Genomic DNA, 26,341 nt, shown 5'->3' with positions numbered 1-26,341 from the left:
AAGGCAGGCAGGCGGGCAGAGAGAAATGAAATGAGCAGATGAGTGAGTCGGTTCGTGTCGGTGTGTGCGTCACTGCTGAGATGTCAGCGCATCGGCGCCGTTGACAGTCGCCATCGAGCTGAAAGCTCGCCTGCAGATGCAGCGAGGAGGCACCGACCGCCCAAGGAACGCCGACGTCGATGGCGAAGAGCAGCACAGAAGACGGCGGGACCACTTGTGCGTAGCGGCAAGCGAAGCGCGACTAGAGACAGCACACAGGGAGGTAGAGACACCCATGCGCACAACACCGATTCACGCACGCGCAGATGCGAGAGAATACACAGCTATGACTCCGTTTCGTCACCCTCAAGCGAGTCCTCCGTGACCGCCGAGTTCGCCGCATCGTCATCGTCCAGCCAGTAGCCGCTGCTGCTCACGGCGCCATCTTGCCGACCAGCCCTGACATGTGCCACAAGCTTCAGGGCCGCCTGCGCGCGCCGCTGCCGCTCTAGCTCACGATGGAGACTTTCCCGCCACGCATCCTCCTCGCTAAAGGCGGCACGCGCGGCGGCATTCGCGCCCGCCGCCAGACCCGGTGGCGATGCCGCCGCGCTCGCCATCGGAGCCCCGAGAAGGCCGGTGAAATGCGCCGCCGGCAACGCCTCCCCGTTCACCGTGTCCGACCGCTCCGTGGCGCAGCCGCGACGCCGGGCGGCTGCCGCGGAAGCTGCACCCACTGCTGGCGAGGACCTCACCTCCACTTCCCCCTCGGCTGGTGGCATGCCATGAGCAGGGGTTACACCGTCACGGCCGCCGACCTGCGCCACGTCCCCCTTCCTTGTAATCGCTGCTGCTGCGGCGGCGGCGTTGGCCGAGGGGGAGGATGGGCCCAGCAGGTACACGCGTGCCCACTGGTAAATGACGCCCTCGGCGGTGATGGCCACGAGGAAGCGGCCGTTCGGCGACCACGCAACACCGGTACAGCGCCCGCCGTACGGCATGGGCAACGTGGCAAGCACGCGACTGTGACTGCGGTGTCTGCCGTCGTCGTTCACCGCCGCCTTGTTGCCAGGCTGCAGAGAGCCCACACCCGGGGTGGGGATTGCGGACACGCCAGCTGGGGGTGTGCGCTGCACTGACGGTGACGGTGTCGCAACATGCAGCAGCGGCTCCACTCGCACGAAGCCTTCCTCGCACGGCGTAGCGACGACGATCAACCGCGGGTTATCAGGGGACTGCACCGCGCCAACGCCGAGGTGCCGCAGGCGACTCGGGCTCGTCGTCTTCAAGAGGGGGTAGAGACAGTAGCTGGCCTCTGGAGTTCCGGCACCGACCACGCCCCCTCTGCCTCCGGCGCTGCCGCGCCGACCACTGGGCTGGAGCTGCAGGAGCACCCCAAGGGCGTAGATGGTATCACACGGTAGCGTAACAAGTACGAGCAATGGGCAGACAGCATCGAGAGCATCGTTGCGCAACTGGTGAAGAAGATCGCCTTCGGAGAGAGCGGTGACAGGCGCGGCAGCGCCGGCGGTGGATGCAGTTGCCATGGACCCCTTCGCTGCCGCCGTTGCTAGCTTCCCTTTGTGCCTTGCAGGTGCGAGACCGGAATGGGCCGCAGATGAAGGTGCACCGTCACCGCCCCCCCAGAGCGCCGAGAACGTCTCCGACAGACGCGACGGCCATCTGGCGAGGACCTGCGGGAGGCTGCTTTTGTCGCCACTTGTGGCGGCGACGGCAGTGGAGGCAGCGGGCCCGCCGTGCAAGGCGGCCTGCGGATGCGCGCCGCTTCTGCCGTGAGAATCGCGTTGATTTCGAGCAACGCCGTCCGCGGCAGCAGCACCCGGCAGCGCCGCCGCCCAGAACGCGCGATTCTGCTGCGCCACTGCGCGGAAGACCTCCGCGGTTGACTCGAATGGGTGTCGTGGAGCAGGTCGCGGACCAACGGCACCGCCATCGCTCGTTCTCTGCGCCGACGCTGCACCCCGCCGCGGCCCACAACGGCGGAAGAGGCTGTGCAGCTGCGATACGTGGAGGGTGCTAACCCCCAACGCGGCGATGCCGCTCATCTGCTCCGGCAGCGCGAGTGTCGTGACACGACGCAGCTCCGGGAGCTGGTAGAGCGGGGTCGAGAAGGCTGCCGTGCCGTCACCACTGCTGCCGACCGTGCCGTGGGTGCCGTGCAGGAGGGGATCGACCACGTAGGACGGGGTGCGAGCGTGCTTGCCCGCGCCGCTGCCGGCCAAAGCGGTGGAGGAGGAGGCAGCGGTGGTGGGGCGCAGGGTCGCCATGGCCACGACGTCGCCGGCGCGGTACGTCCACATCACAACAGTACCGCTGGCGTCGCCTGAGAAGAAGAAGGGCGAGGCGACCGGGTCGACAGCGAGGGCGGTAATGGCCCCTGACGACGCGGCAGACCCGGCGCTGGCCCTGCCACTGCCGTGGGGACCCACGGCACTCTTGTGATGGTCCTTTACCGTGCTCGCCGCAGCGCGCGCCAGTGCGGCGCCAGCGACGTTCGTCACCGGTAGCCCTGTGGAGCTGTTGTAGAGGTGCAGCTCGCTGCTGCCGAGGTAGCTGACCAGGAGGTAGTTGTTGTTCTGTGGCATGAAGTGGACGAGGTGCGGCGCACGCCGGCCGGCCGCGTCGTCGACACCGGCGTACATGGAAGTCGATGCCGCTGCCGAGGTTGAGGATGCCCACACAGCGCTGATGCGGCGCAGCTTGGCGCTCGTGCTGGCGTTCCACACGATCACGCACCCGTCCATCCCTGTCGTCGCGAACAAGGCCCCGTCGTCGTTGAAGGCGATGGAGAGGATGGCTGCCGTGTGGCCGGGGAGGGGGACGGGCAGCAGCTTTGAGAGACCGCCGCCCGGCGCGTCGCCTCCCGCCCCTGCGATGGTGCCCGAGGCGGCAGCGGCGGTCGGGTTCGCTCTCGTCGGCGTGTGCGGGGGCCAGAGACTACCGAGAGGCGTTGCTCGCGTCGCCTCCGCGCCGCCACCGGCGGGCACCCGCCAGAGCAGGCCCGACGACGTCCCGACCAAGTACTCATCCGCGGCGCGCGAGAATCCGAGACACGTCGCTTCCAGCGCTGGCGCCGGGTCGCAAAGGCTCACGCGGCCCTTCAGCTGGCGGAGGTCGATCACACGTGCCTCGGGCGAGAAGAGGTAAGACACGTACGGGGCCACCACCCCACGTTCGATGGCGTCCATCTCCGCCATGTAGCTCAGCTGCGTGTTGGTTGTGGAGGAAAGCATCGAGCGCCGGCGGTGCTGGCTCTCGAGCTGCTGCTCCCGCTGCCTTTTCACAGCTTCCTCAGGCGCGTCCAGTGCGCAGAGGCCAGCAACCGGCGCTGCTTCTGCTGCACCCACGGCGCTTTGGGCCGCGCTGGACGACTCCCTGGACCACTCCGAGGACATCGGTGTGGAGGAGCGGCCGGCGGTGTGCTGTGTCGACGTAGATGGCACGCGGCAGAACACCTCGCGCGTGGGGGTGTCGCCGTAGCACTCCATGAGGGGCAGCAGCGGCGCATGCGGGTCGTAGCGGCCGTCTCGAGGAATAGTCAGAGGCGTGAACGGCTCCGACGGCGGCGAGCGAACCCCACGCACGAAAGACGTCCGCGAACTGCTGGCGCTCCACGAGACCTCACTGCCTCTCCAGCTGTCACAGCCGGACTTCGAGCATACACACGAGGAGTTGCATGAGGAGTGAGGGAGGCACCCGTCTGCGGCGTGGGAACCGCTGCCGCTGCGGGACGGCCCCGGCGACGCGGGCAAGCGCGCGCGCGTAGGCGAAGACGCTGCGATGCTGACGTTGACGCCCTCGCTACTCCGCTCTAGCGTCTCTCTAAGCCGACTGGCGCGGTAGTGTCCGGCGTGGCGGTGGTCGGCAGCGGGGGTGTGCCGCATTTCACTCCTAGTCAGAGGCGAGGCCGCCAGCGCCGCAGTGCCAGCCTCGCGCAACGTCCGCGCGAGGAAACTGATAGAGCTGTTGCCGAAGACGCCTACGGGGTTCGATGTCTTCGCCGTTGGCGTGCTGCCCTGATGCCGCAAAGACGACCGTACCTGCTTGTGCTTGGACATCGCGTTGATGGTGGCACTTCCAGCTGGAGCTGGAGCACTACTCACCGCCTCACGGGCGCCGCAACGCCACCAATGATGGTGGCGATGTCGGTCTTCCTGCTCTGGGTGATGGAGCGAGGGTTGATAGCGGTGGGGGGAACCCTGACTGCCACTCGCGGAGGGCGGCGTCTGAAGCAGCAGCGCGAGCGGGCTCGGGCTGTCGTCGGCGCTGTCGCGCGAGTGACGAGAGTGGCGGCACCGGCAACGCTGACCTCGCTCACGCGGCGGGGGCGACTGATAGGGAATCTTGGGCATGCTGCTTGCAGGGCTGGGAGGGGCAATATGCTTGTCGCTGCCTGCACGGTGCGGAGGGATGCCGGGGCACGGGCCTGAAGTGATGGTGGTCGACGGCGCAGCGTGTGACATCTGAGCTGCCGGTGGCGGCGGTGTCGAGGCAAGCCAGTCGCTCATGTGACCGTCGGCGGCGCTGGTGGAAGTAATGGCCACACCCGGGAAGATCGACGGAGCCCCAGATGCTGCAGCGGAGAGGAAGCGAGCCGCCACGACGCCGAGAGGCTGCGACAGCGCGTTGCGCACCATGTCCGCCGCCGTCGCGGATGTCGTCGTCGTCGGCGCCGCTGCGGCGGCCGCCGCTTGGCGAGCATCTCGACGCTGCTGGCGAGTGGCATCGCGCGCCTTCTTCTGCTTCACTCGTTGTTCTAGCGGGGCGAGAGGGAGCTCGAGGACCAGTGGACGGGGAGGGGACGACGACGCTGCTGCTGCGGCCGCAGTTGGCGCATCATTGCGATGAACGGGTGGGGAGGAAGACGTCGGAGGCAACTCCGACGTTGCCTCCGCCGCTACGGCCACCGGGTCACGGTGCTGGCTAACGTGATCTCCACCTCCTTGCTGCTGCGCACAGCGAAGCGCGCTCACCTGTCGGAGGACGGTGCGCAGGCGTGCCTCAGCACGGAAGGCGCGTGCACGAGCCGCCTCTGTCGGTGATGGGAGCTGCTGGGGCGGTGTGGCGGCCGAGGGGATGCCGTAATGCATCTTCACTATCAAGTCGGGGTGTGTGCGTGTGTGTGTGTGTGCTGCCGAACACGCACGGGAGAAAGGGAGCAGAGGAAAAGGCAATACATTGAAGCAGTCCACGGCGCAGAGGATCAGCAGTGGCCGCAGCTGCCTTGGTGGTGGTGGGTTACAATGTTCAGGGGGCCGTAAGAATGTACACTCATATCGACACACTCTTCTGTAAAAAAAAAACAAGTCCCGATGCGCACGCACAGGGAGAAAAGCGAGGGAGAGGAGGCAAGGTATGAGGGCGGCACGATGCATGACGCATGGCGGATATCGGAGTGTGTGAGTACGGTCAGAATCACCACAAGAGGAGAGGGAGAGGGAAGAAGAGGCCCCCCCCCCCCCCACACACACACACACATACACACAGACAGACAGACAGACAGAGATTGACGTGTACGTGTCGTCCGTCCTGATCCACTTTCTCAGGACTTTCCGTGTTGAGACGCGTATGCCAAGAAGTGCCGTGGCCCTTGGATGCGCCGCTCCCCTTCACAACATGCAAGGAGGTGACCCCTCTCCCGTCCCTTATTAATGTAGCAGAGAGACGAGGAGACGAGATGATGGCGAGAGGGGTGGCACCGCTATATACATACGGAGACTGCAACACCGACCACCAGCACACGAGACTTGCGAAAAAAGAATATATCGAGTAGGATGGAGAGAGACGAAGAAGTTTGCCAACATCAGCGAAGAGAAACCAACCAAGGTGCAGGCCGTCACGCATAAACACACCCCTGACGCTGCTAGACACATGTACACATGCACGCCCGAAGTACAGGAACAGACATCGCATTTCGAGGTGATCGAGGCAGGAGAGAGTAGACACAAGTAAAGAAGCCACACAGAAGAAACGGAAGGGAGAAGAAAGAGAGGAGGGGGTACAGTGGTGAAGATGGACCGGTGATGCAAGTGTGGTAGGAATGTGCGGGGTGGGGTGGAGTGGGAGTCCAAGAGGAGTTGATACGGGAGGGGGGTGCCAAGAGGGAGAAGAGTAAAAGGGAAAGGGGGAGTGCTTGCACGCATGCGACACGCACCGACAACAAAGCGAAAAAACAAATACGAGCCAGCGAAACGCGAATGCAAAGACAAGATGGAGCAAGCCAACACGTGCACAGGCAGCCAGACAGGCAAGCAAACGCGTGCTGACCTTTCCTTCTCTTCTCCCTCTCCTTGATCGTCGTGAATACCCCCCCCCCCTCCACCCATTCCTCCTGGAAGCGTCTCTTGTCTCCACGTTATATGCACCATCTCCGTTATTCGTGTTTCGCACGTACTCGCCCCATGCGCGAAGCACTGCACAAAGACAAGACAGAAAAGTAGGAAGGAGGCCATCAGCACACACGCACCGCCGTGCAGAGGCATCATTGCCCTGCCTTTTACAAGCAAACAACTCGACTCGGGTCGCTGCTTTTATTCGGCCCTCATTTCTCTCTTGCTGTGTGTGTGTGTGTGTGTGTCTATGTAGCACAGAGAGCGGAAGAAAGGAACGACACAATGATGATGGACCACACCAGACTAGATTCGTGGGTCGCGCGCGGAGGAGGGCGGTGGGCAGAGACAAATCCACCGCCTCCCGCCCGCCACGCCATCGGCGTATTTTTAGAGCTTATAAAAAGCTTTACACATGAACACACACACACACACAAATATTTAGATATCTATCGATCTACATATATATATATATATATATAGATGGATAGATGCATGCATGCGCCTGTACGCAGCGAACACATCCTTGCGTGCTCGTCGAAAGCCGTGCACACCAAGGCAAAAAGAGGCCGCGACACCCCACACTAGCAGTCATGGGCGTGCGCACGTGCGCACTCACGAACTGTGCATCGGGGAGTGCGTGCGCCACAGGGTTCTAGGTGATGAAGTTACCTTCAAGTCACGACACGGCCGGCATGCGCATATATGTTTACACTCACATGCAAGTGCGTGCACAGCCTCACCCGGACACCAACGCCTTTACGAGCGCCATCCGCACAGACCGAGACGCACAGAGGGGGGAGGAGGGGGGGGGTGGGGGGAGGGGCACCGCATGCGCGGGTTCGTGAACGAATTCAATCATGAAGAAAAACGCGTCATAGAAAGAAACCAGCAGAGACAGAAAGGAGCAGGGATACATACAACACATACAGAGGGAAGGGAGGGCCGTGTGAGGTTTGTGTGCCTGTGTGACGGCCGCCTTTGTGACGTTGCTGAGCGCGTCGGAAGCCTCGCATACCATTACTGTTACCAGCAAGCGAGAGCGAAAGGAGGGGGGAGGGAGGGAGGGAAGACACGACCGCGCAACTGTCCATCGGCGCGAGCATGCATCGCCACCCACCTCTTTTCGCGTTCCTGCGTACGATGCGACGACGGAGAGAGAGAGAGAGAGACATACATGACAACGGCATCGCAGACACGGCTCCACATCAGCACGCGACACAGAGGACGAGGCATCCAGCCACTTCAAACAACGACATACACCCGATTCTCGCCAAACTTACGTGTGTGCGTGTGCATACATTATATAGATGTCGGTATGCATGCCTACCTTCCCATGGGAAATACCATGCGTTTGCAGAACGAGAGAGAGAGAGAGACACCATTATGCATGTGCTCCGACACAGGCGTGCTCCCTCACACGCACCAGCCGACAGCGCATGCGAACATCTGCGTGGACCGCACACGTGGTACAGATATTTTAGCGCACCGTGCCGCACACAGGTGAAGTGAGAAAGAAGCGCAGAAAGAGAGAGAGAGAGACAGAGAGCCACTTACTTGTTACGCCATCGTGGCGACCCGCTTCGCGCCGGCGGCAAACTCCGCCTCCCGACCACGCAGGATGCGCTTCGCGACGGCGTCGAGCTCGAAAACGTGCGGGTCGGTCGCCCCCATCGCACGAAGGCAGTCGGCAAGGAAGAAAAGATACTCGCGGTTCGAACCGCTGACGCCGGCGCAGCTCAGAATCTCCGCTGCCATCTCCTCCATCGAGGCCTCACCGACGTACCCCTCGTTCTGCTCCGTCGCAATGTAGCATAGATACACGACGTTCTTGCGCGGCTGCACCGCTGGCGCATTCGGGTGGCTGAAGATGTCGAGCACCTTCTCCGCGACACCGGCTTCGACATCGGAAGAATTCTGGCGCGGAGGCGGCACGTATTGTGTGGAGCTCTCGATCTTGAAGGACTTGGACATCGGTGCAGGCAGCATCGGCGTCGTAGTTAGGTTGCCGGTCGTCGGGTGCGCATTGAACAGGGTCAGCTGCACGCGGTCATATCCGCCTTCGCGCACATCCAGCGCCTGGAAGATCCTGTTCAGTTTCTCAGGGTCCGCTGGCAGTTGGTACGCCTTGCCGTACACGCGCTGCTCCTTGTCCTCCGAGGGCAGCAGCGTCACCACGCGGCCCGGCTTGTCCGGCACACCGCGGTGATGGCGTGAGCCCTGGTAGAAAACGCGCTTGTAACCCTTGATGTACGCCTCGTACTCCGCGTCGAACTCAAAGTTCTGCTTCCACAGGATGGAGCCATAGCCGAAGACGACGAAGACATGATCGTCGAAGGACGGAAGGCCGAACTGCTCATGGTAGCGCGTGGATGCAGTTTCAGTGCTGTGCTGGTGCGGCAGTTCGGGCTGCGCCGGCAGGAGCTTCGGGAGCGACGCGGCCACATGCGAGGCCGGTGTTGACCCACCCGTGGGTGGCTGATGGGTGCCGTAGTGGTGGTGGGCAGAGACGTCGGTATCAGTTTTGGGCATGCTGACGGTGAAGGAGACGTGCCGGGCCAAGTGACGGCTGTGGTGGTGAGTTAGGGGACGTAGAACGGCTTATTCCGACGCGGGAGGCCCGCGCCAAGGCTTGGTGTGCGAGTGAGGCTGTGAACAGAGTATCTGTGTGTGTAGCTGCTTAAGCAGAGGAGAGCGAGAAGCGAAGAGATGACGACGACGGGGTGTCGAGTGGGTCGTGGAGTGCTGTTCAATGAGGAAAGGGGGGGGGAGGAGAAGTCGTCTACAATTGGCGGGTACATGGGTGCCGAGTATAGCTCGAACCTGTTGTTGGCAGTCGTAGTCGTGGTGATGAGCAGGGTGCGTGAAGTGGCGGCGCGGGGACGTGAAGGAAGAGCGACGGCGTCGGTGATGGCTATGTGGTGAGGTGTATGCGTGTGCGTGTTTGCGGACAGAGGCGGATGCTTTAGACAAGAACCGCAACAACGAAAACACAAAATGCGGCCATGTAAGCATGTGCATGTGTGTGTGTGTGTGTGTGGTAGGGAGGGGAGGGGGTCAGGTGTTTGAGAGCGATGGTGCATCGGCGAGAGCCGACGCCATCGACACACGAGTTACCTGACGGACGGCGTGTATGTGGTGCGTGGAGGTTATATGCACATCAGCAATATTTTCACCGCGCACTCATACCAGCGGCCGGCTGCCGACAGCCGAGGAGGGGGGAAAGCGAAGCGTGCACACCGGTGCACCGGCCCACTTGCTCCAGCGCTCGACAAGCAGCAAGTACGTAGTGTGTGCACATGACAGACACGCGTCCGCACCCTCTGCCGGCTCCATGCGTGGACAGGTGGGCACTAGACACACTCACAGATCACGCATCACCAGTGGCAGGGCTCGCTGCGTACAGGGCCCCCGTGCGACCCGTGATTCGCTACCGACCGCACCATAAAGCACTCTTCATATCTTCTTTTCGCTACAGATTACCGCGGGGCACTCGACCTCCAGCTGCCTCGCCAGCGCCGCGAGCTCGAAGACGTGCGGGTCGGCTGCCCCCATGTCCCGCAGCGCACGGTCGAGGTTGTACAAATACTCACGGTTCGGCCCGCTCAGCCCGGTACTGCTCAGGATCTGACGTGCCATGGCCTCCATCGTGGCAGGACCGAGGTAGTCGGCGTTGTCCTCGGTGGCGTTGTAACACAGGCACACCATAGCCTTGCCGGGCGTGCCCGTGCCCTTGTCTGCCAATCTTAGCGGGCGGTCCTCGCCATCGGTGGCAAATGACGGGTGGGCGTCGTAGATGGTCACGAAGAGGCGCTCATATCCGCCTTTCTCGCGCACATCCAGCGCCTGGAAGATCCTGTTCAGTTTCTCAGGGTCCGCTGGCAGTTGGTACGCCTTGCCGTACACGCGCTGCTCCTTGTCCTCCGAGGGCAGCAGCGTCACCACGCGGCCCGGCTTGTCCGGCACACCGCGGTGATCGCGTGACCCCTGGTAGAAAACGCGCTTGTAACCCTTGATGTACGCCTCGTACTCCGCGTCGAACTCAAAGTTCTGCTTCCACAGGATGGAGCCATAGCCGAAGACGACGAAGACACGATCGTCGAAGGACGGAAGGCCGAACTGCTCATGGTAGTGCGTTGCCCTTGTTACCAGTTCCGATGAGGATGACATGCTTGCGCGCCTGTATGTGCGAAGATATGTAAGACTACTACTGCTTTTCCCGACTTTGTTTTTCGCGGGGTGAAGGAGACGTGCCGTGCCAAGTGACGGCGGTGTGTGGGGAGGAGGAGTGTGTGTGTGTGTGTGGCGGGGAGTGCGAGCACACGGAAGAGACGGTGAGGGCGATGTGCAGCGAGCACAGAAGGGACGCCGTTACAGCGTTGCCGACTCCGCAGCGCTAACAAGATCGCCGCCAGCGACGATGGCGCATGCGGGAAGAAGCGGCGTGTCGCGCGTCATTGCGCATCGCTCTCCATCAAGCTTATACATATATATGTATATATATATATAAAGCAAGAGGGTTCATAGGAGTGCACGTCTATGCGCTACGTGCCTCGATCACGCACTTTTCTTCACCTCTGCGTACACTTGCAGGCTCAAGAAGGGTTTGTGTGCGTGTGTGTGTGGGAGGGGTGAGCGGAGAGGGCCGCACACGATGCGGCCGACGGGTGCGCCATTGCCAACTCTACTCCGCACCAAAAGCCCCATAAGGCCACACAGGCACGGAGAGGACAACACGGAGCAGCACAGCTCAGCTGGATGCACTTGCGTCCTGCGTGGCGCTCATAGGCAACATGAAGTGCTGCAGCTGGAGCGCTGTTCCGCTTCTAGTTTCGGTACTGAAGTTGCCGCCGCCGTCTAGGAGAGGAGGTTGCCGGGGTCCGGCTCCTTGTCAGCCTCACCTCCCTCGTGCGCCGTCGGCATCTCTGTGGTGGATGAAGTTCCGCTTTTCGCAGCAACACCGTCCTTCATCTTCACATGAGATTTGCTTGACGGCAGATCCGGGGTGAGCTTGCGCGTCTGCGACGGCACTGACGTGTAGCCGTGCTCGGCCAGCGCGGTGGCGAACTGGTGCAAGCGTCTCTCTTCCTCTGGGCTATTGCTGATAGTGAAGCGGCGCTGCAGCTGAAGCGGCGGCAAGTTCGCGACGAGGGAGACTGGCCGCGGTTGCCCCGGCGAGCCAGCACCGGCGGTGGCGGTTGCGGTGACCGCGCCACGAGGCGCCTGTGCGGCCGGCTTCCTGTGATGCTGCTGCACAGCTCGCTGCGGTTTAGCCGCCGGCGTTTCTGTCACTGTCGCCGCCGCGGTGGCCGCCTCCGGTGAGCTCAGATGCGCTGCCGAGGGCGGCTGCGTGGAACCGTCAGGGACCGCCGTGACCGTGTTGGAGATGAGTCCGCTCGCGTCAGCACCGCTGTCGCTGGCTTCCTCCCCACGGCGCGCTCTGGCTGCAGGATAGGAAGGCAACTGCAATGCATTCGCGTTCGTCCAAGCCGCCCCGGTCGTGTTGGAAAGCGACTTGTCTCCCGGGCTTCCTCCCTCACATGCACGTAGCGGCGCAAGGCCGTCGCCGGCTGTGGAGTTTTTCCCGTGGCCCGTTTCTGGCTGTCGCTGCCGCAGCACCGCTTCCCACTGCCGAAAAGACGGGGTGCGGGTGAGTGGCTGTACGGTTGGGTAGCTGACGACGACCTTACCCCCACCGTCACCACCCGCCCTCCTTGCCCCGCCTTGTCGCTCCTCTCGCCAACGCTTCTGCCGCGCTGCTTCTCGGTTCTCTTCGCCCGCGACGACCGTGGCGGCGGTAGCCGTGAGTGCCCGCCTCCGCTGCAAATGCCGCCAGCGCCGGCGATGATACGGCACATAGAGGCGCTTCTCTGACAAGTAGGCCAGCACATACACGGCGGATAGATAGTAGCAGCAGAAGCAAGCGACGTCGAGGGAGACGACCGCGCCATAGCCGGTGGCGCGCCACGCGCGAGAGGCGCGAGAGAGAAATCCCCACACTCCAGTGGATGCCGCCGCCGATGACCAACGCGGGAGCAGAATGTCCTTGTAGACCACGGTGAAGGCCGTGAGGAAGGTGCGCAGCAGCCACAGCGGTGTGAAAACGCCGAGCAGCGATGCTATGTGTGCCCACATGCTGGCCGTGACGAGGTATGTCGAGAGTACCTGGCCCAGCACCGCGAGGAGCTCAAAGACAAGAAGGGACTCCTGCACCGCCATCAGGGCGTAGCAGAGGGTGAGGCTGTGGTAGCGCCGCGAGACGAGTGTGCGGGCGCTGATAAGCACCACATCTGCGAAGGAGGAGAGAAGAAACAAAGAAAGCACGACGTGGTAAGAGAGCGCCATGTGTGCATCGGCGCTGCCTACGAGTTCGCCGCGGCGGATGTACAGGTTGTATCTATGTATCAGTGCCTTGCGTCTGCCTCTGTGTCTGCACGTGCATGTACGGGTGTGTGTCCGCTCAAGGATGCATTCCTTTGCAGGTTTGCTGTGCACGCGCTGCGTGCACAGCGTGCAGGACCGGAGGGGGACAAGCACAACCGTCAGAGTAAGGAAGAGGGAGAGGAAGAGGGCAGGGTAGCGGCAGACACTGCGCATAAGACTCCACGGCGCCAATGGCGGAGGCGTTGGGGGGGTGCGGGGTTGAGGAAGGAGAGAAGCACGACTGCCTGAGCGAGCGGGAGGCCTGCCCTCTTCTCGCCTCCCTCCCTCTCCACACAACAAGTCATGAACACGACCGATTAGCCACACAACGCCCTCGCTGGGGCTTTTATGTTCCGTTCACTACGCGCACGACACGATAGAGAGGCTCGCACACATCCCATCAGTTTTCCCGCGCACGCAGTCCGTGATGGGAAGCCCATCTACGACCACCCCGACGTTGTGTGCTTCGGCTGGACGTGTTCGTTTTCAAGTGTGATCGGGCGTGGGGTCACTCGACTTCCATAGACACATACAGGTGCTGATCACCGTGCACGCACGCAGGGATAGGGACACACACACACACACACACACATGCACCATGCAAACGATATGTACATACAAGAGAAGCTGTGAAGGGGTAGTACATGTTGGCCAAGCCGAGAAGCAACACGAAGCAGGGGGTGGGAAGAGGAGAGGGATATGCACCAAGGAAGTGGACTTACACACACACACACAGAGATTAGTCAAGAGAGGCAGCTGAATACATCAGATCTGGAGCACACACCACACGCACATACACGCAGGAGGAGAGCTTCCGTCGTGCAGTCGAATGAGCAACATCAGCGCCACGAACGACAGTGTGTGAAGGAAGCGTGCGCGATAAAGGAGTAGGGAGAAGCCGTCGTGTGACGGCGTTGCGCGGTAGCAGCATTCGCATTGGTAGTGTGGTAGGGTGGGGTGGGGGGTGGGGGCCTGGTGACGGGTCTGCCGGAGCGCGCTGGCCGAGCTGCGTTGTGAGAGGAGGAAGTGGGGAGCCAAGTTGGCGATGTGTTCATCGGCCTCTCACTCCGACAACACCTTCGTAAATTTCCCATTGGCGTAGACGTACGAGGTGCCCCCGTATGGGCGAACACCGATAGCCCGCGTCATGTAGGGCTCGCGGTGGCACAGGGGGCACCTCTCATCATCCTTCACCATCATCCCCTCCCCCACGCGCGCGCAATCGGCGGAGCGACCGAAACTGCCGCCCAAGCCGTGGAGCGACGCTAGCGTAGGCAGCGCGCTGGAGTTGGAAGAGGGGCGAACCGGGGGCGGTGCGATGAAAACGCTGTTGGCTGGGGTACTGCACGCCCGAACGCCGTTGCCGGGCCTGCGCTGATTGAGTGGAAGAGGTACAGGGAGCTTCAGCGACTCTTGCGGGATTGTGTCGAGGGAGGCGACAACATTGGTGTCCTCGGCTACGTTCGCGCGCAGCGCACCGTCGAGGCTGCTGATGAGGCTGCTCTCGGTGCCGTCATCGTCGCGGTCGAGGCTGCCGGGTGAGCCTGAGCGGATGCCGATGACAGCGCTGCTTGCCCCCGTCAAAAGCACGGACTGGATTGTCGAGGCTGGAGAAGCCGTGCCGGGCTTGTGCCAGTGGGACAGCGGCTCGTCCTCCAAATGACCACCCGTGGCAACACTGTTGTTGGTCGCAGCCCGACGGCGGACGGAGCTTGGCGACTGCGAGCCTGCCGCAGCGTCCAACACATTCACCGCCATCACCGGCTTCCGCTTCAGATACAAGTCGCTTGGTTGCTGCTGTCGCTGCCGTTGCCGGTGAAGCACCTCGTCCTGCTTCGGCGTTGCCGTGCCTGCGGACGACGATACAAGGTCAAGACTCAGCGGCCTGGATACGACAGCGACGGCGGGGACTAGACCGAGCAAGGACTGCTGTCGACCGCCGATGCCCTCTTCTTCCACCTTTGCTCGACGCATGCTCTGACTGTGCTCCACCAGCGTACGGGTCTCCGCTCGATACCGCTGGCGGTGCTTCATTTGGCGGTAGTGGTACTGGATTACACGTCCTGCGAGGTCTTCCAGAGCGTCTAGCGTCGGCGCCAGCTGGGGGCACCAGACGGGGCGGGGCGATGCCGACACGGACCCCGCCACCGATTGGCACGGCCTCGTCTTGGCGAGGGAGGACGCGGCGAGGTGCGCGCGTTTCACGGACGCCGACGGGGACCGCGGCGCAGCAGAAGGCTGGTGCGTGGGAAGACCGACTCGTGGCGGGCAGACCGTGTCTCTGCAGCTCCGTCTCGAGCCGTCTTCTGCGGATGCGTCGCCGTCGTCGTGTTGAGGGTCGAGCCCCGAACTGTCCACCTCATCTCTGCCGGTGATGTTGTCGCCACTCTCAAATGTCATGAGTGACTCCCAGCGCGGCGATGATGCTTTCCGCCTGCCGGCGTCGACCGCTGTCTCGTTGCTTCGCAGTCGACGCCCGTTTCCGTCGTCTCTGTAGCTCACAACGCTGTGCCCGCCATGGGCAGCCGCACCGGTGGTGAGTCGGTGGCGCACATGCTGCGCCTGCAGCTCCGCCGCCTCCGCTGCTGCTTCTTCGGCAATGGTTGGAAAAGGCGCTGAGAAGAAGGGATGGGTTAGGATGGCGTCGACCGGCAGCCGCTCCTCTGGGGACCCCTGCAGTAGGCGGGAGACGAGGTCCAGTGCAACGGACGGCAGTCCAGGCCGTGAGGGCCGCACTCGGCCGTGGAGAATGTGTCGAAGGGTGCTCGCGCCGTCGTGTGGGTAGCGACCACGGTTCAGCATGAAGTACAGGACGACACCGAGAGCCCAGGCATCGGCGAGGTAGGGGTCGTAGGACTCGCCCCGCAGCACCTCCGGAGCGACGGTGTGCCGCGTGCCGCGGAGCTCATGCAGCCGTTCACCTTGCGCACAAAAACAACACGAAACCATGTTGCTGATACGCAGCAGACCATTGGTCCCCACCAGGAGGTGATCAGGAGCGATGCCGGTGTGGACTACGTTGTACTGGTGCAGGTGCGACACACCCTTCACGGCTTGCTCGAAGAGGTCGCGAATGAGCGACAGCGGCACGTGCGACGGCACCGCCGTGCCAAGGAAGGCGTTGACAGAGGCTATCGCCATCGTCGAGGCGGCGGTGCTGGGGGTACTCTCTTGCTTGCCTCTGCCGCGGAGAAAGAATTCGTTCGCATCAGCCGCCTCCTCGGTGCCATGACCTGACGACTGTGACTCCGCTGCAGATGCACTGGGGGTCCGCATGTTCGTCTTCAGCCCGCGCGACGAGACGCTTTTGAGTGCGCTCGTCGCGGAAGGCGTAATCGACGACGTCACTTGCGGTGTGATGGGGGTCGTCGGATCGATGGCCGGCAGCGCACGCAAGCGGCTCAGCTTCCGGTGAGGTGTTCCCTCCGCCGTTTTCTCTGGCTCCGTTGTCGGTGAGCCAGTCGAGGTCGCCGCGGCAGAAGAATGAGCAGGGGCTTGCGGCATGGCCTGCAGGCAAGACAGCAGCTTTGCACGTGCTGCGGCGTCCGTGAAGAGTTTGGTGATGTTCATGGACGGAAACAGACGCATCAGCATGTACACGGATGTGTTCGACTCGAAGCACTCGACCATCTCCAGCACATACTTGTTTTTTGGCAGGGTGCGCTGCACCCGGATCGACTCCGCCACACGGTTCCACATCCATTGCGCCTCCGCCAGCACGCGCTTGTCGTACACGCGCACCACATACCGCACACCGGTGGTGATGTGCCTGCACAGACGCGTGCGACAGTCGAAGTCACCCGTGGCGAGGACACGGCCGAGTTCGTAGTTGCCGATCACCTGGCGGTGAGCCGTGCCGCCCGCAGTGCTGGCATGCATGCTGCCGCAGCTCTTGCTGCGGAGTGGCGATCCCCCAGCGTGCTCGGCGTGGTGCGACTGCGAGAAGCGAGGGTCTCGTGCATGCGGGTTCACCTCCTGATACCCACTAATGGTGCCACGACCACTGCCACTTGCGATGCGCGCGGTGGCTGCAGTCGCTGGCGCGGACATCGTGCTTGGTGTGTCGGTCTGCAGCGAGGGAAAGGGAAGGGACCGCGCTCGTTGACGCGTGACCGCCTCTGTGCGTCTAGAGCGAAGGAGGGAGGGGGCGGTAGCGGCGGTGCAAGAGGCGATATGCAGAACAGAAGAAACAGAGTCTCCGGCAGCAGCCAAACGCGTTGTTGCTGTGCTTGTCACGTGGGTCTGCAGTCGCATTGGTGGGGAAAGGTTTGGGAGTTCGGGGTGGGGAATCGTATGGGCAGCGACTGGATTCCGGCATGATGGCACAGATACCTAGGGCAGAGAAGGCGCTTACCAGGCAGAGACCCGCCACCCGCACGCCGGGCACACCACTCCACGTCCCCTCTTCGCACAGATGCAAGTTGCCCTGTCGCATGGGATCCGCAAAGAGACGGCGAGGTGACACACACACACACACAGAGAGGGGGAGAGGGAGGGAGAGCAGCCTGACCCGGAGAGGAGGGCTCACGCGGTGCTGTACTGTTGCACTTTTACTTTTCACAGCTTCCTTAACGTGATCGCGTGCGTTACTTAGCAAGTATCGACACCGCCACCCAGATGCATACACGGGCACACACACACACACACACACACACACACACACAGAGAGAGAGAGAGAGAGAGACACAGACACAAACATGCACAGACTAGCCGCTGCTCATCATCTACCGCGAGAAAAGGAGGTCACGAGACGGCTGAGAGGAGGAGGAAGTGGGCGGAACACCGACGTACCGGCGTGGGCGAATGTGTCGTGCTCCTCTCCGTTGCGCACCGTGCTCTCTGCCTCTCTCCTCCCTCAACGTGGCACCTCGTCACCAGCGAGCTCGCTGTACGTCTTGTGCCGGATGTCGTCTCGGAAGTTGTTGTACCGGTTCATTGCTTTCTTCTGCACACGCTCCGTCAGAGAACGGTCGCCATACGTCGTGGCGCTGTTCGGGTCATTTTCGTCCTCGACTTCGCCCTCCATCTGATAGATAAGCGTCTTGTCCACTGCGTCCACTAGCCACGTGGCAACAGGGTCGCCCACCGGCGAGCAGCCAAAGTAGCGCTCGAAGAGGGAGCCGAACTCGCACTCGACGACGCGGCCCACGTTGGGTAGCGACGGACTGCTCCACAAGGTTTGCCGGTACACAGAGCCGCCGAGCCCGAGCATGTTCACCTCGCGCGACAGCGCCAGCCGGTGCAGAGCGCTTTCGTTATCGAGGAAGCCGTCCACGACCCGCGAGGTGGTGTCGAAGAGCGTCTTGCCGGTGTCCTCGATTTTCAGCCTAAAGTTCAGACCAGGAACGTCGATTTGAAAGGGCGAGGTGTAGCGCTGCGCCACCTTGTCGAACACCAACGGCTGGCGGGCGTGCTTGCTGAACAGCGGCGCGCTCTCCTTGGCTGCCGCCGTCGCCGCGGCCGCCGCGTTTCCGCCGGAGATGTACACAGGATTCTTGTAGTCGAGGTTGATGGAGAAGATGCGCTGCGGCAGTCGTCCCCAGCAGAGGCTGCTGCAGATGCTTCCGGCCAGCCAACTCGTGCGTTGCCAGTGAATGCGGTCGACCACCATGACTCGCATCGAGAGCGTCGGGTGCGGCGCGGGGTCGATGAGGCGTTCTACCCACGATTGCTTGGCAGGGATGTTGTTACCGACTATCATCGTGACGAGCCCCAGGGGCACCACCGTGTCACCATCCTCGTTCACGTAGTTGTTGAGCTGATTGCCACCTTCTGATAGGGATGGCGAAGAGGACAGCCGTGAGGGCGAGGATGCGGGCGAGGATCCGGCAGCCCCGGCGTCGGCGTCAGCAGCCCCGCTTGGTCGCGGAGCCGTCATGCGCATGAACCGCGGAACCACAGATGGCCCACGCCGCGCCGCCGCTGCCTTCACGCTGTCCTCCGTCGGCGTCAGCGGCTTTGCCTCTGGGACGGCAACACCTTTGGGCACGATCATCACCCCGAACTGCTCAGCTTCGTACCGCTTGTGCAGGCAGTACTGGAGATTGTGCAGGGGAACAAACCACGTTACCATGGCCGCGTCGGCGGTGCGGATGGAGGTGGTGACCTGGTCAGGATCTGTCGGCTGCATGACGAGGTAGTTTAACGGGTCGCGGATGCGTCGCGTGCAGCGCACAAGCGCCTTGGTCGCGGCAGCAGCTCCAGATTGGGAGGACATGTTGCGTGTATGCTCGTATATGTGCTGAGAAAAGAAGGGTGGGTGGGTGGTGCAAGCTGTGAAGGGCGTACCTTCGCGCTCTGTGGCACCCGAGAGAGGTGTTTGTGCATGTGTGTGAAGCGAACGGAGATGCAATGCCAGCGATAGTTATAAAAAGGGGGTGTGGGCGGGAGAGAGAGGGGTGGGGGCAACGGGGCGGTAAGAGGGAGTGGGATAGGGAGAAGGTTGACACATCCCGACACACACATACACACACACACACACACACACACACACAGCCACACGCATGTACCATGAGGATAGACCCTGCTCCGCCGGCATCAGTTGGTCGGAAGATGCGGGCGTCGGCACACCAGCGTTCGGTTGCATCGCACGTCTAAAATGTTCTTTGCGTGTGTGTGTGCGCGCGCGCGCTCTGCAGAACGCATGGAAGTGGATGTACAATCTCATACAGAAACCGAACAGAACTGAGAAACGGATAGATGCCCGCACGCACGCACGCCTATTCGTTGCCAAGTTCTGAGGGCGTGCGTGCGTGCGTGCGTGCGGGGGTGCGGGAGGGAGGGAAGGAGGGAGGGAGGGAGGGAGGCAGAATAGAGGTAAGGAATAGAGGCTGTATGGTGCACCACAGCACACAAACGAAGAGGTACAATGAGAGGAAAAGAATGCACCCCTCCCCCTCCCCCTCCCCCTCCTCTCCTCGAAGCACGCACGCACGCACGAGAAAGCTCGGATACACACAGGCATGCGGGGGTGCAACGAGAGCCCTTGAAGGCGCGGTGGGGTCAGCAGCAACGAAGAGGAAAAGGGGGGGGGAGGGCGGGGAAGGCGTGTGCGCGTGCGTTAAGGGGGAGGGGGGTGGGTGGGTGGGCCGTTCGAATCACTTCGCGATCTGAGAAGACCTGATGCAAGCGCCGAGTGGGCGACATACAAAGTCACATGAGAAGGCCAAGAAGACAAGAAAGAAATAGAGGGAGAGCAAGTCGTCGATGAGGAGGGGTGAGTCAGTGAAGTAGCTACTAACTCTTCACAGCCCCCTCTCCCCTTTACTGGCGCGCGTCAGTGCGTCATCGATGACAGCGCCGTATACGACCCAGAAGCCATGTGCGCTCCCGGCGGCGCCTAAGCCGGACGACAAACAGCAGGGCCAGCGACACCACGTACACAGAGGAGCGATGCGGCATCATCCACGCGGACTGACGTCGCATGACAGGCCGACGTGGCGCGTGCAGGGTTGATCCGGCTTTGCCGAGTCGCGCGGCGGGTGTAGCGTCGAGAGACGTTTGCGATAGCACCGACGCCTCGCGGCCCAAGGGAGAGAGGCGCCGGACAGCGTGCGGAGTCAGTACGGCTCCGACGGATCTGCTCGACACCGCGGTTATCACTGATCTGCAGCTTTGATCTAGCGGCCTGTCCATGTCGTCTTGGATAGAGGCTCGGCGGCGTGGGAGATCATAATGGGTTCGCCCCATGTACGAGGGGGCGGAGAGCTGCAGCGTGCGGCTGTGGAGCAGCGAGCATGAGGGCTCCTTTGACTGGTGTTGCTCCCCCTCCTGCGCTGGCAGTGTTGGAGAGGGAGATGGGGGCGATATGGTGGTCTCGCGTCTCTTGTAGGGAAGGTACATGGCATGCGGCGCGCGGAGGAGCTGAGGAGGGGGAGATCGTGAAATGGGTCGCGGCGCCTCTTCCCCAGCAGAGCCCGCGGAGGCCATGGAGGCACTTCGCTCAGCGGCAGCGGCGTTGGGAGACGCGGGTGAGAGCACTGGATCTGGTGTGCCGCGTTCGCTGATGCGGCTTGGTGTGCAAGCCATGGAAGGTACGCGCGGCGCCACCGTACCTAGGCGGCCCGCAGATGGTGGGGGCGGCGAGCGAGGACGCTCAGCGGCCGCCTTAGCAGTGGCCCCCATGTTCTGCGGCATCATGCGTCGTCGAACAGCTGCGACAACGCTTTGGCCCAAGGGGTCTTTCCTTGTCACCGGCGCTGCGTGCTGCACCCGCCGCGCCGCTTCCGCAAACTCAGCGCGGAGGGTGTGTCGACGCCGCCCGTACGTGCGGAAGAAGGCGTGATGTTGGAGCTGCGCAAGGCTGAGCCGCTTGGCTGGGTTGACGTGCAGCATGCCGACAAGGATGTCCATCGTCGTTGGCCGCACGCCGGCACGCGCGAGCGCCAGGACAAGAGGCAGATGCTCGCGTGCGGCTTCGGATTGCAGGAAGGCCTTGAGCTCGTCCATCATCGGCGATGGATCGCACTTGAAGCTGTGCCTCGCCGCGCTCTCATACAGCGCGCACACAACGTCGTTGACCACCGCCTCGTACATCCGCTGAGGGCGAGCGCCGACGGCTGCTGGACTGGATGTGCCTCGAGATACACGGCGGTAGCGCGGCAGCGGTGGGAGCCGACCGATCAGCATCATGTAGAGGAGCACCCCAAGTGCGTAGATGTCGCTGGCTGGTGTGGCGTGCTGCGTATCCACCCACACCCTGAAGTGCGTCCCGCCGGTGCTGAGGGCTGCTCCGACTTCTGCTGCGTCTTTCCGTACACCAGTGTTAGCTGTACTGCTGTCCACCGCCACCAGCAACACCCTTTCGGGGGCGGTGAGGTGCTGCAGCAGCACGGCCTCATAGGCCGCGTTCGAGAGGCAGTCTACCCCACCCTCCAGCACGGCAGCGTCATCGTTGCCGCTGACGGCGTTACCCAGGAGGAACCCGCTCAACGAGAACGCCGGGACGGCGACCGCGTCAGGCAGCCCGCCACCGCACAGGTACGACATCGAGGCCGCCTCCTCGTGCTGTTTCAAGCACACGTAGCCGCTCATCGTGACGGGCCTCGACTTCTTCGGCTCGGCAGGTGCGCCGCCAGCGGTGACAGCGGCAGCCCACGGGAGTTTCAGGAGCTCGCCCGGATCCACCAGTTGATCAGGGAGCAGCGGAAGGAGGTGGTCGGTGACGTGCACCTCGCGTGGGGCCTGCTCTGCCTGCGCAGCACTACGACCGTCCACTGACTGGGCAATCAAGACGTTGTTCGGCTTGAGGTTGCCATGTGCGAGTCCGGCGCGATGAAGTCGCGCCAGTGCGGTGCAGACCCCCCATGTAATGTCGGCCGCATCGTGCGCCGTCAGCGCCTGCTCATCACTGGCGATGGCTGCGGCAACAGCGGCGCCGTACGTGTCGATTGCAAGCGCCGCTGCCTGGCTTGCCACCCGTTTCTTTGCCTTGTCGGCTGCCGACGCACCCTTCAGCCATCGACCGATGTGGCGCCGCAGCTTCTCGAGAGCGTCATCCGTCAGGGCAGAAGCTGCTGCGGCCTCCACCTGCGGGTCGTCGCTGCCGAACACCGCCGCCGTGTTCACCCACGTCGGCATCACCGTCACAGGTAGCCGCTCCCGCCCCCAGCGTTCCTGCACAAGGTTCCACAGCACCTCTGCGTGGTCAATATAGTCACGTGCGAATAGGAATACGGTGGGGTGGGGCAGCGGCGACGCGCCACTGGAGCACCGACCGCGGCTGCCGCTCTGGTGATACTGCTGCTGCGTGGGCTGCTTGACGACCACATCCAGGGCCCACCCTTGCTCTCTGATCTCATCTGCGTCCAGCACCGGCACTGGTACCCGACCGGAGGCAGTTGTATCGCAGCTGGAGCCGAGGAAGCTCGCACAGAAGCGGACGGCCCCGCCGCTGCTGCCGTGCCTCTTCCTGGGACTGCCTTCTCGGGTGTCGCGCAACATGCTGGCCAGTGTGTACACATCCACTACACCGGCCACGTGCCGCAGTTGACGACGGCGCTGTTCCCACAGGGCAAGCGACACGTTCGGTACCAGCTGCGCACGAGACCAGGATATGTCCTCGTCCTCCGATGTATCATGCGCATGCTCGCTGTATGGCGGCAGCGTCACCGCAACCGCCTTGACCACCACTGGTGGGGCAGCGGTGTCGGCAGTGGTGGCCGTTGCCGCCGCGGTAGCGCGCTCCATCACCTGCACCTGACCACGCGCACTCGCCTCGAGTGGACGCAGCATGCTGTGTGTCTTTTCCAGCCAGTGCCACAGCTGCCGCTCCATATGCTTCTGCACATCACGCGCTACAGGCTCGAGTGCGAAGTGGACAGAGCGTGCAGAACGCGCCCTGCGTCCGGCCGACGACGTCGTTGATGCGGTCGCTCTTGCTGCCCGTACAGGCCTGTGCTCTCTTGCAGCCGCCGGTGGCATAACCGGGGCCGACACAGCCATGTTGGTCGTCATTACCTCGTTCGGTTGTCACCGTAGTGCCACTTCCCTCTGATGCTGCTGCTATTGCTACTACAGCGGCGGCGGGCGGAGAGTGCAGTGTGTGGGCGGAACTTCGTATGTGAAAGCCAGCTTGTGTACCCGTGACCCCGACGTCGCTGCACACTCTGAGAGTGGGGGATGGAGAAAGAGAATGTATCGTTGTGTGTGCGGCACCGCAAAGCGCTCACCAGCTTCGCACGTCGGAGTGCGACAGGCAAGCACATACATGCATATATATATATATATATATGTATAGAGGGAGGGAGTTGCGGCATGGGCAGAGGAAAAGGCACAATGGCGCTGGCGATACTATGGAGAGCCATCGCAGCACGACACTCCTTACCCTCCTCCTTGCTGTGTGTCTCTGCGGCCCCCATTCCCTTCTCGTCTCTTTCCGTTGTTCCTCCAACCACATCACCTCAGACGCAGCCGCACGTGTGTTATGTGTATCTCCTCCAGCGGGGCGCGGTGGTCCCGACGCGCGCCGTGTGCATGGAACGCCGCCACTGTGGACGTGGACGGCGCGGTGTCAACCAGCCATGTACACAGTGCGCGTGAAGCACACACACACACACACACACACACACACACACACACACCACACACCACACACACACACACATACACGCACCCTCACCGATACGTAAACTCTCCGAAGGATAGGAAGGGATAGCACACACAGACAAGCGGCAACGATACGTCCATGTAAAAGCAACGAGAGAAGACAAGGAGAAAGTGAAGGAAGCACCAGTGCAGAGCGCTCAGCGTGGCAAGCCGCCGCCAAGGAAGCGACGGTCGCCTTCAGCACAAACCGAAGGAGATTACCTGAGAAAGGCAACGCAGCACTGCGGGTGGGGTGGGGAGGGGTGGGAGGAGGGGTTGAAGGGCGAGCGACACTCGGCGCGCGAGGTTGGCCACAGTGGACTCGACGAATGCAGACGCTGCAGCTGCAGTGCGTACTCGGCGGGAGGGGGAGGGGAGGGGGTGGTTGCTGTGCATGTTGTTCCTCTGTCTGCCGGCTTCCAGCCCTCTCGCGTAGACAAGGGCTGCATCTTCGTATCGCACCTCTTCGCTGTCCTTTGTCACTGTGTTCCTCCGACAACGCCCTCCCCCTCTCTGCCCTCCCCCCTCTCCCCCCAGAGGCACCTGCCCATCTTTCCGTCATCAGTCTGTTCGAATCTCGTAGACGCCGCTCTGCGTGACGTACCGCACCCAGGGTGTTGCCACGTAGTTCGACTTCTCCGATACCTTCACGTAGCGCACCTGGAAGCCGGAGGCGGCGAAGTAGGGGATGACAAATCGCACCTTCACCGGCATCTTCGACAGGTCTTTCATGTCGCTACTGCGGATGCTGGGCAGGTGGAACTCCGCGCTGCACGAGCAGTGCCGGTTGCCGGCGATCTTGCCGAGGTTCCAGATAAGCGCATTCATCTGCGGCGCGTACTGCAGGTGACCTGTCTGGCTGTTTGACTGAGGGCAATCGGCGTCGGACGGAATCGGGATGTACACCTCCATCTCGTTCGCCGTGAGGCTCGCGCGGTACTTGGTCTGCAGTGTGCACTGCACCTTCACTCGTGTGGTGCCGTGGCGCGTGAAGATGCAGCTCACCTTCACTGGTTGCTGAATGCGCTCGTTGAGCCTGTAGGAGAGCAGCGTGAACTCGCCGTCCGGTGGCACAAAGGAAATGACGCGCTCGCTTTCGAACTGGTTCAGCTTCACGCACTGGTGGAAGGTAATGTCCTCCATCTCTACCGTGCTGCCGCTGCGGCCGGTTCGGTCGAAGAGAATCTTGTCGTTGACGCCGACGGTGCAGGTGGGCATCCCAGAAAGACGGCTCTGCATCTTGACAGTGCCGACAATCTCGCTCGAGAGCGTCTCGCCGGCTTGGCTCGCGAGCATGTCGACCTGCTCGATCACGTCCAGAAACACTTGGTTGTTTGAGTACTTGTAGTTGCGCGGCAAGCGCCACGGCGTCGACCCGGCGGCTCCCGTCACGGCCGCCGGCAGCTCGCTCTGCGCGAGCGTCGTCTTGTTGCCCAAGATCCTGGTGAGAAAGGTGCTCTGCAGTATGTGCTCCCGCAGTGCTTTCTCCTCCGTGAACTGCGGGAAGCCGAAGTCGCACATCTCATCGAGCAGCTCGTAAATGATGACGAAGTTGTCCCGCACCGTTTCCTGCGTCACCGTCTTGAAATAGGCGTTGAAGACGGATACGCACCGGCGCAGAAAGGCGACCTGCTGCAGGGAGCATGCGTTGATAGTGCTCACCATGAGCAAATATACGTCGTTCTCGCGCACGAAGGTGTAGGTGTGGCCCTGCTCCTCGAAGACGGGGGTGATGCGGCTCTCTTCTTCGTCGATGACGCGCTGCTGAAAGACGCTCGGGACGTCTTGCGAGACATCGCCGCGGTAGCTGCGGTAGATGAGGGGACTCCCTTTCGAGTCCAAGATGTACAGCACCGACGCCATCGCACCTGCAGACGTACAGGGGCACGTGCCTGTGTGTGTGTGTGTGTGTGCGTGTGTGTGTACTAAAGTCAGTAGCAGAAGAGATCCGGCGAGGCGGAGATGAAGAGAAGAAAGGGGAAAAAGAGAGGCACGGCACGCAGCTCTGGTGCACGGTGGTGGTGGAGAAGTAGGGTGGGGGTCAGGGAAAATCCGCAGAGAGCGAGCGATGAACACGAAGATGCGCGAGTGGGCAGTGCATTCATGAAAGGGTCTGGCAAGTGAATCCCCCCTTTCCCTCCCTCCTCTTTCCTCCCACATGCATATGTGCATATGCATGTGTAGCACATGGCAGATGAAGGGGTGTGGCCGTCGAATTCTATCTTGACCTTGATACCCACATCCAGCGTCTTCGTGATCACATTGCATGACGAAGCCGGCACCCGTCTCCCTCGCACCTCCAGACGCGCGAGTGCTCCAGTGGTGCGATGAGCTGAGCCAACAAGCAAACAAACGCACGCCACTTTGTGTGTGTGTGTGTTTCGGTGTTCCTTCCGTGTGTCATCGCTATGTTTGCGTGTTGCACATCGATAAGCAGCATCCGCTTCCGTTGCCGTGACGACATCGGCACCCATACAGCCCCCCCCCTCCCCCCCACACACGCA

The 26,341-nt window shown here is 62.3% G+C and overlaps 8 protein-coding genes across 8 annotated transcripts; all 8 read right to left on the bottom strand.

Moving 5' to 3' along the window:
* Positions 1-323: 323 nt before the first annotated feature.
* On the bottom strand, positions 324-5,375 carry LMJF_22_1210 (conserved hypothetical protein; the record flags this gene model as incomplete). Its single annotated transcript, XM_001683220.1, has 1 exon — positions 324-5,375. One exon carries the CDS (start codon positions 5,373-5,375, stop codon positions 324-326), a length of 5,052 nt encoding a protein of 1,683 aa, XP_001683272.1.
* Positions 5,376-7,889: 2,514 nt separating this feature from the next.
* Positions 7,890-8,861, bottom strand: LMJF_22_1200 (conserved hypothetical protein; the record flags this gene model as incomplete). Its single annotated transcript, XM_001683219.1, has 1 exon — positions 7,890-8,861. The coding sequence occupies one exon, from the start codon at positions 8,859-8,861 to the stop codon at positions 7,890-7,892; it is 972 nt and encodes a 323-aa protein (XP_001683271.1).
* Positions 8,862-9,785: 924 nt separating this feature from the next.
* Positions 9,786-10,499, bottom strand: LMJF_22_1190 (conserved hypothetical protein; the record flags this gene model as incomplete). The annotated part of the gene is made up of 1 exon (XM_001683218.1): positions 9,786-10,499. One exon carries the CDS (start codon positions 10,497-10,499, stop codon positions 9,786-9,788), a length of 714 nt encoding a protein of 237 aa, XP_001683270.1.
* A 687-nt stretch (positions 10,500-11,186) lies between these two features.
* On the bottom strand, positions 11,187-12,926 carry LMJF_22_1180 (hypothetical protein; the record flags this gene model as incomplete). The annotated part of the gene is made up of 1 exon (XM_001683217.1): positions 11,187-12,926. One exon carries the CDS (start codon positions 12,924-12,926, stop codon positions 11,187-11,189), a length of 1,740 nt encoding a protein of 579 aa, XP_001683269.1.
* Positions 12,927-13,814: 888 nt separating this feature from the next.
* On the bottom strand, positions 13,815-16,631 carry LMJF_22_1170 (conserved hypothetical protein; the record flags this gene model as incomplete). Its single annotated transcript, XM_001683216.1, has 1 exon — positions 13,815-16,631. The coding sequence occupies one exon, from the start codon at positions 16,629-16,631 to the stop codon at positions 13,815-13,817; it is 2,817 nt and encodes a 938-aa protein (XP_001683268.1).
* A 976-nt stretch (positions 16,632-17,607) lies between these two features.
* On the bottom strand, positions 17,608-18,969 carry LMJF_22_1160 (conserved hypothetical protein; the record flags this gene model as incomplete). Its single annotated transcript, XM_001683215.1, has 1 exon — positions 17,608-18,969. One exon carries the CDS (start codon positions 18,967-18,969, stop codon positions 17,608-17,610), a length of 1,362 nt encoding a protein of 453 aa, XP_001683267.1.
* Positions 18,970-20,036: 1,067 nt separating this feature from the next.
* Positions 20,037-23,207, bottom strand: LMJF_22_1150 (conserved hypothetical protein; the record flags this gene model as incomplete). Its single annotated transcript, XM_001683214.1, has 1 exon — positions 20,037-23,207. One exon carries the CDS (start codon positions 23,205-23,207, stop codon positions 20,037-20,039), a length of 3,171 nt encoding a protein of 1,056 aa, XP_001683266.1.
* Positions 23,208-24,398: 1,191 nt separating this feature from the next.
* On the bottom strand, positions 24,399-25,700 carry LMJF_22_1140 (putative adaptor complex AP-1 medium subunit; the record flags this gene model as incomplete). Its single annotated transcript, XM_001683213.1, has 1 exon — positions 24,399-25,700. The coding sequence occupies one exon, from the start codon at positions 25,698-25,700 to the stop codon at positions 24,399-24,401; it is 1,302 nt and encodes a 433-aa protein (XP_001683265.1).
* Between the last annotated feature and the right edge of the window lie 641 nt (positions 25,701-26,341).

Source organism: Leishmania major, chromosome 22 (assembly GCF_000002725.2).
Source record: "Leishmania major strain Friedlin complete genome, chromosome 22".
NCBI classification, from domain to species: Eukaryota; Euglenozoa; class Kinetoplastea; order Trypanosomatida; family Trypanosomatidae; genus Leishmania; species Leishmania major.
Note: the sequence above shows the minus strand (reverse complement) of the source record. Positions and strands in the feature narration are given on the sequence as shown.